Here is a 16,900-nt window from a genome sequence, read left to right as displayed (position 1 = left end):
AACTAACTTTATATACCGTAACAAATGTGTTGCTCATTATTAGTTATTGTTAGTTAATGCAGTAACTAATGTAAAATAATGGTACCTTATTACAAAGTGTTACCTTTTTTAATTCATCCAGATGTGGTCAGGTTTTAGAGCATATAAAATTACGAAATCTGGATTTAGTAAGAATTAATAATAATAAAAGTTTCTATGCTTTATACGTCAACGTTTCACAAAAAACGTTTTCACATTTTGGAATCTACACGGATCACAGTTTTAATCTGTTAACAATTAGCCCACAGAGGAATAACACACCCACATTTATGTGGGAAGCTGCTGTATAAAGGACTGAAAATAATATCAGATTTACACCAACAAATGCTGCAAAGAAGCCGCAAAGTGAAACTGATGATTAAATTAGGTTACATTTTTATCCATCCCCAGCAGCGGTGGGAGTCAGATCAGCCCTCATCAGCAATAGATCAGCTCTTGTGCACACTTCACTGATGAACATTTTGACAGATAATACAACAGAATACAATAGTGTCCTCACACTCACTAGAGACAGATGGCTGGGCACAGTCTGCAAACTGCTCATTAGTAAATAATTGAAAGTCATTCAGTTGTGAAACGGAGGAGCCTGGACATCACTGTTTCCATGGCTGGCAATAGGCTGCTGAGTGGGGATGTTGACAAACAGCCTTTGGTAACAATTGCTTTTGTAAGGAATCGGATCAACTCGCACTGCAGTCCCATATGCTAATAAAAAAAATACCATATATATTTTTAAATGTATTGTAGATATATTTTAAAAATTATATAGAAATGGCCTTTTTTGTTTTTGCAAATGTACATTTTACATAAATATATTTTCCATATGCTTTAGTTACGCATATTTACTCCTATATTTGTTGGACATTTTTTAAAATATATTTTTAATATTATTTTTATATATATTGTCCAAATAAAAAAAAACTGCATTTACCAAAAATGTTTAATACTGGTAAATTAATATTAATATTTGAATTTTGGAAATGTATTTTCATGCCCCTTGAAATACATTTTGTAATATATTTTGGCATAACAAACAAAATCTATTTTTAATAAGAAGATTACACTGGTTATAACACATTTAGTATATATTTTAAATATATTTTGGTAATAATATATTGGTCATTTTTAAACAAATTTTTCAATGAATTAATGCTAAATAAAGCAAACATGCATGCACACCAAATCAGAACGCAACCAATATACCAAAGAAAGCACATTTAGTTTTTTTGTTATCGTCTTGAGACACTTTATCAATTTTGTAGCCACATAGAGATCAATAAACTGGAACAGAGACACAGTGGCCATATTCTCACTGAACCAAAGAAAAAAACTCAACATTCGCTACCTATCCTGGAGCTGGTGTCTGACACCTCATCAAACACCCACACACAAACTTGGTCATCCACTCATGCACACGCAAACACACCTCACCCACGCACACACACTGGCACCCCCATAAACATGGCATCTTCTCTCAGCACCCAGGCTGTGTGGAATGCCCAGAGGCCCAGAATAAAGACCATGACACCATTTTCTGAAATAGATCCTCTTTAAATATTCAGAAACTACATAAATAAGCAAAATATAGGCCCCTATCACAGAACAAATTAACTGGCCTGTTAAACTTTACCAAAACAATGATTTTCCAGATGCATACTTTGATGTCATCTGGTTCTAAAGTTATTAAAAAGAGATGATCTCAAAATAATGGAGTTTGTTTGGGTATTGTAAAAATACCCCAAAAATCATTTAAAGAGTGCCGTTTATAAATTACTATTGGATATATGAACAGATTACAAAATTCTAAATCTCACAAAAATGTTTTATGCTTTAAAGGGGTGGTTGATTGCGATTTAATTTTTTTAATGTTAGTTAGTGTGTAATGTTGCATAAACCATATCTGTTTAAAATTCTGGCAGTTTAATGCCAACAAAAACGGCTCGTAGAGACTACATCGAGTTACTTCCCGGGTTCGTGATATCACAAACCCAGAAATTTACATAAACCCCGCCCCTGGGAACATGCAACGAAGGGGGTGAGGCCATGTTGTGCTGCTTTAGAGAAGAGGAAGAATTGTTGCCATGTCGTCAAAACTAGGGGTGCACAAAAACATCTATTCATATATGAATAGCAATTCTGTCTTGTAACGATTCTAATGGATTCACAAGTTTCAAAATCAATGTTCTAAAACAGCGGTTCTTAATCTTAATCCTGTTCCTCGCGCCCCCCTCTCTGCACACGCTCTGCTCTGCATCTCTCTCTCTCTCTCTCCTGATCATCATCTCGTCAGCTCCAATAAACTGTTCCAATTATACACTTTAAGTACAAATAACAGCGTATCTAAAAGTATGAGACAACAACAAAAAAAACATACCATTAGGAGCCGTGTTTGTGCAGGGTCTGTGCGATCCTCTTCACTAATACTCTCTGCGTCTCAATTGGGCTCAAATTGATAAGCAATACTGACGACGTCATTGTTTACAATACATCACCGGAGCACATGCCGCTGAGGTGAGGGGCGGGATGTTTAGACACGCACTGGCGGTTTAGCGAATCACAACACACTGGGCCAGCTAACCAATCTGAACCCATCGTGTATTTCTAAGGGAGGGGCTTCATAAAAACAGGAACTCATCTGCGCGTTCAAATGAGAAGAGACAGAGCGGTGTAGAATAAAGGAAAGTTATGTGAAAAATAATGCTTTTTTTTTTTTAAAAACAAGAATTAGCACATGGTAGACTGCACCCCATAAACACAATCAAGCCTAGAAAAAAAAACAGTCAACCACCCCTTTAAAAAAAGTTTTGAAATGTTATTGGTGATTTTTTTTTATTGAATATTATAAATAAACAGACAAATAAACAAATAAATAATGATGCTCATCATGCTTTATATACAAAAAAATAAAAATTTGTCTGTGGACGTTTCACGTTTTGGAATGTACACGAATTACAGTTTTAATCTGTTAACAATTAACCGACAGAGAAATAACACATGCACGTTTATGTGGGAATCTGCTATATTAAGGACAGAAAATAATATCAGATTTATGCCAACAAATGCTATCTATTTGGCATATGTTTCAAAATATTTTGTTGAATAAAACCACTTAATTTACATGTTACCATTTTTAGGTTGCAATTGATATATTAGCAATTGTATTTTTTCCTCTCATTCCCATTTAGCAGAAGGTGAAGTCAATTTATTGTAAGCTCAAAGGTGAAGCGTGCACTTCTCCCAAACACTCCCAACAGCAAAAAACGACACACTTCACTTCTAAAAGTTTATAAAACACGTCCACCAATGAGTAAACGTCTAATTATTCAACTGAAGAGCTCCTGAACAGAAGCAGAAATTGGAGGGATTATTCTTAGTTTAATATCTCAAAGACATAATACATTATTTCAGTCCGTAATATCCACAAGCGATTTATTAATGGAACAGCCAGAACTGCATTGGGGGTGAAGCTAAAAATAGGTAATTTAGTTGTCACACTCCAGGAGATTAAAAATGGGAAGAATAATTTCTTACTTCATTTGACACTATGAATAGCACCGCACGTGCACATTTTTCAAGATGTCGATGCCTAGTCAAACTCTTAATATATTCTTCTCACAGGATCTGTCACATACAATTATTTTTCTGTCAGTCACTGAATGGTGAATTAGTAATCTTTCACAAATAACTGAAGCGTCTCTGATGGCTTTCTTCGATGGGAAGAGAACCCATTAGGTAAAGTTGACGTGTGTAAGAGTATTTAAGAGACAATCTGTACTTGTAAAACCAGATCCAGCATTACAGAATTATTTCGGTGTGACTGAACCTCTCAAGTCCTCATTACAGAATCAACAGGCTTACTCAAGACTTAATCATAACATGACTCAAGTGCCTATCACTGAAATAAACATAAATCACATACCTTGCTTCAGCAGTGGATGACTGTGATGGTGATGATGATGATGATGGTGATGGCAACATTTGTGGTGATAAGAGACAGAAAGATGAGACTTGCTTCCATGTTTTGATCCATCTTGATTTTCTCTCTCTCTCTCTCTCACACACACACACACACACACACATACACACACAAGCAAAGAGTTGCAGATGACGATCAACAGCCGTGGGTGGAAATTCAAATGTATCTTTGAAATTGGCTACAGAATTGGCTGATGGCATGACCCTATCTGACTCACAATCTCTGTGGAAAAAGCACTAAATGAACACAAGATAACATGCAGTAAAGAAGATGCAGAAGACAGGAGTGACTGGGGCTAGTTGTCACACTGGGATGTCATCACATGAGGTACATCTCAGTAACTATAAGGTTTTGAATTTGAGTGAAACTTGAATCAAAATTACTTTAAATTGTAATAACAGGCTGCACTGACCCCAGATTTTTGAATGGTAGTGTAAAAATAGTGTAATATACCCCATATAATATGACAACAGGCCCCAATATCAGGAAACTTTTTCCTGGGCAATTACAGTGAAAAATTTTAATTAGATATTCATGACTCTATTGTATGTTTCTAAACAGAATATAAAATAAAAAAACAAATATACTCAAAACTAATTATACTCTTGAGAAATAGTCACTGGAGTAAAACTTGTGGCAACTACCCTGCATAGTTGTTTTTTTCTGCAGCAGTAAGTGTTATAGATGTACAGTAAGCTTTTCTAATACACCTCCTACACTTTGAGAAAAAAAAACAAGATTTGTTTTCCAAACCTGCCAAGAGTGCTTGCCACAGCTCACAGGCACAATTTCAGGAGTGTTTTCTTGCCGTTGCTTTGATAAGAAATGTCTGCTAAAAATATAAATCCATGTGCATAGAGTTCATGTTTTGGGTAACTCACCTGCCAACCAACAGAAACTCTCCAACTAGGCGGCGGCGTCTCATGGCCATGAGGATGCCACGTACGGTCATGCCCTCACAGAAGCATGCCACCACACGAGCTTTGGGCAGGTGGCTCCTGAGCTTATCGAGAAGACGGTCGAAACTCTGCTCTCCAGCATTGCTGTAGATCTTGTCAGAGTGGGCAATACAGATGCCCTCCTTTGCTGCCATGTCTTTGAAGGCCTCCATTCCACTCTCACCGTAGTTCCCTGAAGATTGAATGATTTTTAAGCTTGAAACATGTTCAAAAACTTTGGGCCATCACACCATCATACCAGTTTCAGGGACAATGCTGAAGTTTGTGGATATTTAAAGGATAAAATCATTATATTATATTATATTGTCTATAAAATATATTTATATTTAATATTATTTTATTACAATTTTAATTAAACATTTATTTAATAAAATATTTATATCAAATAATTTCTTATTTTTAATATAAATTAGCTTGGAATTGTACAGCTATAATGAAACTGTGACAGAAATGGCCATCACAAATGTAATTTTGATTGGTTCACAAAACAATCCAGTCCAAGCCTTGTTAAAATCTTCAGGAGAATATGAAGAGCTTCAGGTGCTACACACATTCAGGAACAGCAGACATTTTAACTAAGTCTCCCACATTTTATTCTCACCGTTAGTTCTTCTTGTGTTTACAAATAAAATCTAAAGACTTGACTGGGTGGGTCAGTTGAGGGAGTAGTGAAACGTTTGGTACAGTAGATTGAACGCTAATTTTGAGTTTCATGATTTTGAGATTTTGATTTCTCATGAAATGACCTTGTACTGCTGAACTGAAAGTTATTTAAATTGAAACGTCATATTTATGGCAAATCTCCGAAAATATCATTTATGTTCTATAAAAGTAAAATAAAAATAAATAAAAATAGATTTCACTTTTTCATGCTTTGAAAAACTAATGAAAAACAGTAAAGTGTCAGGGGTAAACTCCCCCAATTTACATAAAAATCAGGTCACCTACTTTTGTGTGAGGAATGTTCCCAGTCTTCACACATTTTATGAGGTGCGAATTGCAAAGATGTCTTGATAAACAGCAAACATACACCTTAACTTCACTCAAATACAGTAAATCGACCGATTTTTCCAAATCAATGCACAAGCATCTTAATTACACCCGAGATTCTAATAATGGAGATTACAAGGATTAAAACAACATTCACAAGATCATTCCAGTGATGGAGCTTTGCTAAAAAATATTAGGAGTGAGCGTAGTGGTTAACAGTCTGGACTTGTAACCTAAGGGTGGTGATATGTGAACCGTAAGGTCACTGAGACCCCCATCCCCATAACGTCCCAGAGGAAAACACTTAACCCCAGCTTGCTATTAGCATTCCGGTGAGTAAGCTGTATCTGCAAGGTGAGAAATGTCCATTGCTCTTCATCCTAACATTAGAGTTTTGAGGAACTATACCAAGAAAATATTTAGGGCTTTTGCTAAAAGTGCAGCAGATATTGGTCATTCCTTGTATGCAGTACATTTTCATGTACCCATCATATTTGTCTCTGTACTTTTATAATGATTTCAAAACCTTGGGGTCAGTAAGATTTTTAAAAAGAAATGAACACTTTTATTCAGCAATTATGTAATATATTTATTAAAAGTGACACCATTAAAATGTTACAAAAAATTATTTTAAATATATTTTTGCACATGATTCATTTATCAATGAATCATGGTTTCTACAAAACAATTACGTAACAGCCGTTTTTGTTCATAATAATAATAATAATAATAATAAATGTTTCTTGGGAAGAAAATCAGCATATTAAAATGATTTCTGAAAATTACAGTTATTTTATTGTAATACTATTTCACGGTATTACTGTTTTTAGAGTATTTTTAATCAAACAAACACAGCCTTGGTAAGCATAAGAAATCTTAGCAAACCCCAAACTAGTGTCTAAATGATAAAATGTGAAATATTAATATTACAGTAAATATGATTGTAACACTTTAACTACTTTTAAATATAGTTTTGTAACCCTTTAACCCTTTAAATATTATTTTGTTTTCCTTTAACTAACAAATGCAAATTAATGACATCACCCTCCATTTTTCTCAACCTCCTTCACTTTTGATGGCAAAACAAAAATACAAGCATCAAGAATTAGCAATGTTTTGATGATGTTTTGTGCTTTGTCTTACTCTCGAACATCCTGAACTGTATGTTAAAACTAAAGAAATCAGTATGATGATACCAAAATTTTGAAATGAGAATTGCCTTTACTTCCTTTACTCAGCAATATTTTCTATATTTAGCATCCCTTTTTTGTATTTCCATTGTGTAAATAATCAAGGGATAATTAATACAATCTAAGAGCATAACCTATGCATAACTTGACTTGACTATCAAACACGTCTCATTCTTCATCTCTGTGAAGTCTTAGATTTGAGAAGTGTACTTCCAAATGCGCATGACTTCATCTCTAATCTCTCTCCTCAGGGAAGATCTTCAAATCTTTCACTCCATTCCTCTGTGCCAGTTCGGTGATTTAATTCCCTCGCTGCTCTCAAACTTCACTAGAACCTTCTGTCTCAGATAAAAATGGATATATATATATATAAAAAAATAGAGTTACATAATATTTTACAGGCATTTCGATAAAGGGCAGAAAACAAGTGGTCCTGCAATTCAAAAGGTCGGTCACAAGAAGCAATAACAAATGTGGGTAAAATGACCTCTGCACACAATAACGGAGATATTCTGATGACCTCAACTTTTCTTTCCCTCCTACAGAGAGACAGACACTGCAGAAGTGACAAGTCTTTAAACAGTGTGTTCACTCGCACAAGAAAATTCATTAAACGCCCACAGACACTGAAAACAGAGCTGCAAATGATCATAAGAGATGATCAATAAGAGATGTAAATGATCATCATGATCGCCTTTCAGCTAATGATTTCTGTTTGTTCTATGGTCTGTCGTGAGGCCAAAAAAGGCCATAACAAAAGCGCAGCAGCAACACAATACATGAGCATGTCTATTAACCATTCACTCTGTGTACGCTGTATGCAAAGCATCATGGGGTGTTTTCAAACATCAAAGACACTCTTGAACCTGATGAAACAATAGATAGACAAATCTGCAGAAAGGTATGATGCTGCTTGACACATTGTCTGAAAGGCCTTAGTTTGAAAGGAAACTTTTGCATTTCAATACCTTTAATAAAATAAATTTTTATAAAAAGACAGTAAACCTCATTATTATACACACATCTTTCATTAACATACGTCTTCAGTAATTTCACTGGTTATTTCCATGTTAAACTAGGGCAAAAACACCTATTCTCCACTGGTGTTCAGCATGTTGATTGACAAGCTGGTTAAACACAAGTCAAATCAAATGTGACAACAAACATTTGTTCTATTTTATCAATAGAGCCCACAAATTACAAATGTCAAAGGATGATATAATACAAATGGAGCTACAGATGCCAGCAAATGAATCAACATTATGGAGTATTTCACGGCTCCTTGTTCTGTATGTGGGTGAAAACTGGGGTGGGCTCCACATTTAACTACCTGCTGGCAATTAACACCAGTCTGTGAGGCCATCAATCTTCTAGCCAAACCGCTTCAGTCTGTAGTATTCAGTAAACAATGAACCAGGGATACTATTTAATAGTTAAGTTAAAACTAAAACCATGAACTACATTTTACGTTCCTTGAATTAAAATAAATAGTATGAAATAAAATATATGTGACCCTGGACCACAAAACCAGTCATAAGGGTCTTTTTTTTAAATTGTAAAACTTTCCATTGATGTATGGTTTGTTAGGATAGTTCAATATTTGGCCGAGATACAACTATTTGAAAATCTGGAATCTGAAGATGCAAAAAAAAAAAAAATCTAAATATTGAGAAAATTGCCTTTAAAGTTGTTCAAATTAAGTTCTTAGCAATGCATATTACTAATAAAAAATTAAGCTTTGATATATTTATATTATATTTATAAAATATCTTCATGGAACATGATCTTTACTTAATACTTAATATCCAAATTATTTTGGCATAAAAGAAAACATTTTCATTTTGACCCATACAATGTATTGTTGGCTATTGCTACAAATATACCAGAGCTACTTATGACTGGTTTTGTGGTCCAGGGTCACATATATGTAAAAAAAAATATTTATAATATATACTGCCTGAGTTTGTAACATACAGTAAAGTATGCACCCAGGTTATTATTTAATATTCATTAGTTAACTAAAACTAAAACCAGTAAAAAACTGTTTTGTTAGTTGAATTTGAACTTGCTACGATGAACTTGAAGTTATTAAGAAAATTAAAAACTATAAGATATACAGTATATTATATAAGAAACTGCAATCGCTAAAACTTAACTCCCTTCAAAAGGAAAAAAAGAGAAAATACAAAATAAAAACAAATTCAAACGCCAATAAGATAAAATCTCAGTGGTACTAAATATTTAAGATAATATAATATTTAAGAATATTTAAAATCACATTTAAGATATAAAGTTTGGCTTAATGCAGTTTAAATGGTGTTTAATCTCACCAAGTCACCAAGTGTAATAAACAAGTACATAAAATGAATAGCAGATGCCTGGATCTTGACTACATGTGGCACATGCTGCATCAGAGACATAAACTCTTTATGAGGAATCCTTAAAAGATGTGACATTTCCCTCTATGAATAATAAAGAGATTTCGCTGTTTAGGCCAAGATAAAGGTGAACCGCAACAGACAGTGTGATACATTATCACCTAATAAAATCCCTCTGGAAAATCTCTCACTTTGAGAACGTGGGAGATTTAACACTTTAAATAATAGTTTTACGTGCTTATGGAGATCTGCCTCTCTCACTGGAAGACTTTTGTGAAATACTAATGCGAGGAAGAAATTAAACCTCCAGAACTAAAAAATGAATAGGCTCAAAAGAAAAATAAAAGGGTTGCAGGGCAGATTTAGCTCTTTTAAGAAGCGTTGTGGAAAATCTCATAGTAACCATGAAGAAAAATGCTTCCCCGAGGAAAGAGATCACGTACCTTCAGTGTGAATGGCAGATACGTAGGTCCAGTTATATCTTTTGACGATGTCCACCATCGCTCTGGCCTGCTGGGCATCAGAAGGCACCACCCTCATAAAGTACTTGTACAAAGACTTATCGCTGAGATCCATACTGGTTGCCGAATACGCAATCTGGGGAATGTTGAAGAGCTGAAGGAGATTCTGGACCTGGATGGCCACAGAACTGGATCCAGGCCCGATCAACCCCACAATGGGCTTCTTCCCTTTCATGGGAGTCCCTCCACCTTCGGTTGTACACTTAGACATGCCTTCTTCCTCCTCGGCTGAGACTAGAGTGTCACGGATGAACTCGATGCTCTGCTCCAGAGCCACGGCCGAATGCCAGCAGGAGTCTCTGATCTCGCAGCCCAGTGTGATGTTGGGTAGGATGTGCGGGTCTGCGTTGATGCGGTCCAATGTGTGCATCATGGCCTCCACCCGCTGGATGCCATACTGCTCGCGTACAGCGCCGCACTTGCGCTCGTGAACCTTGTCGGCCGGCGGCTGATGATGGACAGAGAAAAGAGCCCCGATGATGATGTCGCCAGGAATGTGTGCCAAGACGCGTCGCTCGCTGGCTTGGGCCTTCGCTAAAATGTCTGACTGTGTAGGACCCAATCTGTCTCCGAGCAGCACAAACACCAGCAAATGTAAAATCCCCATTTCCTCGGCCCTCTCAGATCAGAGTGTTGAATACTGGTAGGTTCCTCAGGGCATCTGAAAGAGTCACAAGAAGCAGAAATCTTCAGAACAATACCCCTGGAGATCATCAACCTCCCACTGAATCACAGAGGTGCATATTTGTGAGAGTCGTGATAAGGATGAGCTGTCGCCAGGGCAACGTCTTATTCTAAAGTGTGAGGATTTTTCTGCCTTCCTCTAAATATCTCGAGATCAGGAGGAAAACAAAGTTGAAATGCACCTGAAGAAGTTCTGGTAGATCTTTTGTAATGAGATGCATCATTAACAATGACCTGTTAGAAACAAAGAGCACGTAAATATTAAAATATGTATTGATTCTGATTCATACATTTGTTCAGAATCAAAACCTCAGAGATTTTCCACAACACCGAGACCCAGAGGATAATGATTTTATGGGGATTTGCTGCCACTGAATATTTATATTGCCTCATTATGCTCTTTTCATTACTGTAAATGAATGATTAATTTAATTAAAATTAGTTACATAGTTCAGAGAAATAAATACAGAATTCCCAATAATGATTTTTAGTTACTTATATGTGAGCCATTATATCATAACATATTGTGCTGGTTTCTTCAGTTTACAGGGTCTGAGGGCTATATCTCATACTTTTACAGATCACTTGGGGAAATCATAACATATGTCATGTCAAGAAAACATGGGAGAGGGATTTGGGGACTGTTTTTGTTGCAATAGACTGATAGAAACCCACTGTATGAACACATAACTCATGTATACTTAATAAGATTGATTCTTCATACTCACCTCTGTGCTCAAAATGCAGAGTTGATATTGGTATATAAAAGCACTATTTATGTTCTTCTATTGGTAGGTCTTGCTCTCTGATTTCAAAGAAACTATGATTAATTTTTAAACAGCAGGACTGTCTGTATATCTTCAGCTTTCCAACTCAGCAGAAAACTCTGAATTCTTCTAACACAAAATTGTTGGACAAACTCATAAAGTGCATTCTGTTCAATTGGATCAGTGACAAACCACCAACAGTTACTCAACATTTCAGAGAAATGCATACTGCATAGAAAGCTTGCTATGGTTGATGAGCTTATTTTCTTTTTTGTAGCTGCTGTACTTTCATTTATCTATGTAATTGTTCATTTCAACAATAAGTTAGAGACAAATTAATAACTGAAAAGGTGCCAAACATAAAATTGACTCGATTCAAGAAGCATTCGCTGCTGTCTGAGCTCTCCGTGGTGCTGAAATACAGTCTGAAGCGTCAATCATAAACCAGTATATTTGAATCAATGAATAACAATAATGTGGCGGAATACCACTTCATATTTTGACATAACACATACTTAAGAACTCGATGGACAAATAAAACATATGAACGTTCAAATAAACAGAAACAGGACCATGAACTTAAGCGTGAGGCATTATACCTCTGATGAAAAAGTGTTAAATAACATCGTTAATAATAATAAAAACAGCAATGATAACATAACTTACCGTTCGGTTGTTAATTTGGGCCATTGCTCGTGTTCTCACAACCGAAGTGTCTCTGGGTGTATGAGCGCGTGCGATGCGCGTTCACTGCAGCGACAACTTGCGCGCGCGTCACGTGACTATAATATATATTTACATCTCGTTCTCGCAGTCCATGACGAAGATGAAACCATACAGAAGTAATCAGTTACTATGAAAACAAAAGTAACAGAAAAGTCTAAACCTATTTTTTTTTATTTTTTATGAATTTAATCAGTAGAAGTTTATTATTATTATTAGGCCTATTATTATTATTATTATTATTATTATTATTATTATTTGTATGTCCATAAACCTCTAAGATATGTTTTAAAAACTACAAGGCTATTTATTTTTCATTGGAGTAGCCTACACGGCTTATGTGCTTCATGAACATCTCAACCGAATAGTTTTTTAATTAAAGGTCAGAATGAAAAGGTTCGACAACTAGAACATTAGTCTAACTAGAAAACGCTTTTATTAGACTTCTTTCACCTATTTCTTGCAGTGACAGTAACAGCGCTGATGCAGAATTTCTGACCACTTACCTTAGACACGGGGCACAGCGCCACCACCTGGTAAATCAGAATATTAGATTCTTTATTACAGATTAGTGCTACTTCACACCTTTTTGTTTTACAACCCCTCAATCATTTAGTCTTAAAGGGATAGTTCACCCCAAAATTCATCATTTACTCACCCTCATGTCGTTCCAAACCTGTTTTTTTCCCTACTATGGAAGTCAATGGCAACCACCAACTGTTTGATTACCAGCAATCTTCAAAATATCTTCTTTTATGTTCAACATAAGAAAGCAACTCATACAGGTTTGGAACGACATGAGGGTGAGTAAATGATGACAGCATTTTCATTTTTGGGTGAACTATCCCTTTAAGTACCCCTTCATCAACAACAAAGCAGAAATAACTCATAACTTACAGGATATCATTTCGTTTTATCATTAATATCAATAAACTGCCCACTATTTAAGAGATTCACTTTAAAACCAAAACAATTGATAATACTGTAAGTCAAAAACAAACTTACGTAACTCCGTTTAAAGCTCTAGGATTGTGCCCAGTCCATCTGAGATTGTTTTGCTGTAAAGAAGAGAGAAGCATAAGGTAAGTTATAAGGTAAATATCTACCTCTGTATTTTACTACAACTGTAACCCAGTTTTACATATTCATTTGTACTTGTTTTTGGGAATTACTGCTATAAATCACCTTCATATTTCTAGTCATACTATTCAGGCCTACTAAACTATTTAATAGTAAAATATGTAATGCTTGCACAGATGTTTTTCTGAAGAAAATCCAACTGAGGCTGTGAATAGATGTGTTTTCATACATTTATTATTAATAATACGCTATTTATATACAGGTTTAAGAGAAAGTTTTATAGATTTATTTTTGTGTACATTTTATATAAATATTTAAATATATGTATTATTAACTTTTTATGAAATGTTTTATATAGTTTACATATTTTTATATGAATGTTATTTTATATAATATATATAAAAGTGATTACAAATTAACTGTATACAATTCAATTACTCTGTAAGGTCATATACTACATCAATACAGGCATATACAGCTCCTCTATATTTTACCATATTACTATTGGCCTCTAGATGGCAATAACATACACTTTTAATTTTGTAGAAAACATTTAAAAAAGGTAAAAATCTTATTTTGTTCAGGTTGTGGCATTAGCTGGTTATCACTTGACTTTATTATTATACTGTAGTTGTGTGATCCAAAATATAAAACAACATTTGATTCACATCCTCTGATCTGGTGTGTGGCAAGGCTACAAATTATTATCACCTGATTCTAATTCTGTTGGTCTATTTAATGCTCTTTGTAGCTCATTGCTTGTTATTGCAGTCGAGTCTGATATTGAAAGATCGGTTTTGTATACTAATTCCTGCTGTCAGTGCTGTTTTATTGTTAACGTTTGATCTTAAAAAATCTTGTGTAAGTTTGTTGCTAGTGCATTGAGTGTCAAAATGCCTACTGAAAATCTGTCTGATAAACGCATGTCCAAGTTCAAAAATAAGGGCAAGGAACCAATGGTGAGCTGTGCATCCATTCTGGCAGGTTTTCCCCCTTTTAACTGTTCACACCTTAAAATCTATTGATGTCTTTACACCCTATCTATGCTTGCAGAAAATGCGTGACCGCAGAATTGCAGAGTGCGTTGAGCTTCGAAAAGCTCACAAGGTTGAAAGTATTATGAAGAAGAGAAATATTTCATCTGTGGGAGATGAGCCTCTGTCACCGGCTGATAACACTGACAACAAACAGGTGTTTGCTAATTAAACCTTTAATTAGAATTCACATTTTTACAATACTCTTGAAACTCCGTTTTTATTTTGTTAAGGTCATATCTGAAACTATTCAAGAAATTGTTGCCAATGTGAACGGTGACTGCCCAGAGAAGCAGAGACAAGGTTGTCAAGCAGCTAGGTACAGTAACTGGTCTTAACTTCATCCGTGATCTCAACTTTTTATAAAGCCTTACCAACCTTCAAATTGATGCCTTCAGGAAGCTGCTTTCTCGGGAGAGAAACCCTCCCCTGAAGGAGATCATAGAAGCTGGACTTCTGACTCGCTTTGTGGAGTTTCTAGGAAGGAATGATGACCCTACGCTGCAATTTGAAGCTGCCTGGTCTCTCACTAATGTTGCATCTGGCACCTCCTGGCACACACAGCAGGTGGTAGAGCACGGGGCAGTGCCAGCCTTCATTGCCCTGCTGGCTTCACCAATGCTGAACATCAGTGAACAGGCTGTCTGGGCTCTTGGCAACATTGCAGGTGAGAATACTTCATCTGCATCCTAAAAGAATGTGGCACTTGTACTCTAATGCTTGATGAGACCTTGGTACGTGAATGTTCAGAAAGGATGTACTATCGACTTGCTCTGAAAATTGAAAACCATTTGCCAAAGTGTTTATTCACCCATTTAGGTGATGGTCCTTCATATCGAGATGGCCTGATTGACTGTGGTGTCATCCCTGCACTGTTGGCACGGCTCACTCCAGATGCTCCTGTGAGTTTCTTCTGAACACCCCACACCTCTGGATTTGCAAGTGTAATTGCACAATGTAACCCACAAAATGTTTTGCAGGTGGGGTACCTTCGCAACCTTACATGGACCCTGTCAAACCTTTGTAGGAACAAGAATCCCTTCCCTCGTTTCAGTGCAGTCCAACAAATGCTCCCCTCCATAATCCAACTGCTCCACCATAGTGACAAATCCATCCTGTCTGATGCATGCTGGGCCGTTTCGTACCTCACTGATGGACCCAATGAGAGGATTGATGTGGTCATCAAGACTGGAATCCTTCCACGGTTGGTTGAGCTCTTGGGATTTGAGGAACTCACTGTGGTGGTAAGTACCCTAGTGTTTTTAACTTTCTGGTGTTGAATTGCGTAAAAGGAGTTTCTCATATATGATCTAGACACCAGCACTACGTTCGATTGGGAATATCGTGAGTGGTTCAGACCTGCAGACACAAGCAGCCATCGACGCAGGCGTGTTGAGTGCTTTGCCCCAGCTGATGCGACACCCTAAGTCCAGTGTTCAGAAGGAGGCAGCTTGGGCAGTGTCCAACATTGCAGCTGGACCCTGCCAACAGATCCAACAGCTCATCACGTGTGGATTGTTGGCTCCTCTAGTGGATCTCCTAAGGAATGTATGTCATAACTGATGTTTTGCTGGCATGCTGAATGTCTTTTTGCCCACGCAGAGCTGCCTATAAAAAGTTCTGGCTTGAATTTGATTGCTTGCTTCTCTTAAAGCTGGGCATAAAATGAGGCCAATTATACAAACAGCCCCTCTTGGGGCTTCTTGAAATGTTGCATTTCCAGTTGGCAAAAGTATACTTTAACATGCTTCGTCAAATCTGAGGTAATTATATGGAAAACGTTACGCAAATGGCTATACTGAATTTGGTCTTGTGCAAGAATTTGACCGTTTCTAATGTTTGCAGTTATATCATAATTTGACTGATAATTGCTGCTATGGTTGTCTTTGATTTTTTTTTTGCATCCGTTTACTAATGTTTGTAAATGCTGCTAATTGGGATTCATAAATGGATTTCTACTTGTTAAACATAATGGGGAATGCCTCTTCATAGTCTACCCACTTTTCAGTGTTTGTTTGACCAGGATCTGCTACGCATTGGGACACTTATTGTACGTCTTCAAATTATGCAGGGCGACTTCAAAACACAGCGGGAGGCAGTATGGGCAGTGACCAACTACACAAGTGGTGGGACTGTGGACCAAGTTGTTCATCTGGTCAAGTGTGGCGCTTTAGAGGCAATCTTGAACTTGCTTCAAGCTAAAGACACCAAGACTGTCCTGGTCATCCTAGATGCCATAAATAACATTTTCTTGGTGAGTCTAATATGTGATATTCAAAGAATATGTAAAAAATCTATTGCAACTCCCAGTGCTTGGCGTTGTGAGGGATATGCTAAAATATTAACTGTGCCTTCTGCAGGCTGCTGAGAAACTTGGGGAGGTGGATAAGCTTTGTTTGTTGGTGGAGGAAGTGGGAGGGCTGGATCGAATTGAGTTCCTTCAAAACCATGAGAACAATGCCGTTTATCGGGCAGCTCAAGCTCTTATTGAGAAGTATTTCAGTGAGGTGGGTATCAAGAGATTTTGTTAGGATGGCTAGTTTTGTAATATTTTTTTTT

General features: G+C 36.4%; 2 protein-coding genes across 2 annotated transcripts in view; one reads left to right on the top strand and one right to left on the bottom strand.

Moving 5' to 3' along the window:
* The window catches only part of LOC107556864 (metabotropic glutamate receptor 5-like), a gene marked incomplete at its 3' end in the record, with an annotated part of 15,622 nt that extends 3,402 nt beyond the window's left edge, over positions 1–12,220 (bottom strand). The window contains exons 1-4 of the mRNA XM_016240101.1: positions 12,171–12,220; positions 9,976–10,714; positions 4,897–5,146; positions 4,229–4,251 (exon numbers count right to left, since the gene is read on the bottom strand). Coding sequence (XP_016095587.1) covers positions 4,229–4,251; positions 4,897–5,146; positions 9,976–10,660 — 958 coding nt within the window. The remainder of the gene's footprint in view (positions 1–4,228; positions 4,252–4,896; positions 5,147–9,975; positions 10,715–12,170) is intronic.
* Positions 12,221–14,058: 1,838 nt separating this feature from the next.
* The window catches only part of kpna7 (karyopherin alpha 7 (importin alpha 8)), a 3,118-nt gene continuing 276 nt past the window's right edge, over positions 14,059–16,900 (top strand). Inside the window, exons 1-9 of the mRNA XM_016240125.1 lie at positions 14,059–14,266; positions 14,361–14,498; positions 14,575–14,660; positions 14,740–15,008; positions 15,161–15,243; positions 15,322–15,585; positions 15,656–15,889; positions 16,413–16,595; positions 16,702–16,848. Coding sequence (XP_016095611.1) covers positions 14,201–14,266; positions 14,361–14,498; positions 14,575–14,660; positions 14,740–15,008; positions 15,161–15,243; positions 15,322–15,585; positions 15,656–15,889; positions 16,413–16,595; positions 16,702–16,848 — 1,470 coding nt within the window. The 5' untranslated portion in view covers positions 14,059–14,200. The remainder of the gene's footprint in view (positions 14,267–14,360; positions 14,499–14,574; positions 14,661–14,739; positions 15,009–15,160; positions 15,244–15,321; positions 15,586–15,655; positions 15,890–16,412; positions 16,596–16,701; positions 16,849–16,900) is intronic.

This window comes from Sinocyclocheilus grahami, unplaced genomic scaffold, assembly GCF_001515645.1.
Source record: "Sinocyclocheilus grahami isolate Dianchi unplaced genomic scaffold, SAMN03320097.WGS_v1.1 scaffold581.1, whole genome shotgun sequence".
Lineage (NCBI taxonomy): Eukaryota > Metazoa > Chordata > Actinopteri > Cypriniformes > Cyprinidae > Sinocyclocheilus > Sinocyclocheilus grahami.
This window is presented reverse-complemented; position numbering and strand designations above follow the sequence as displayed.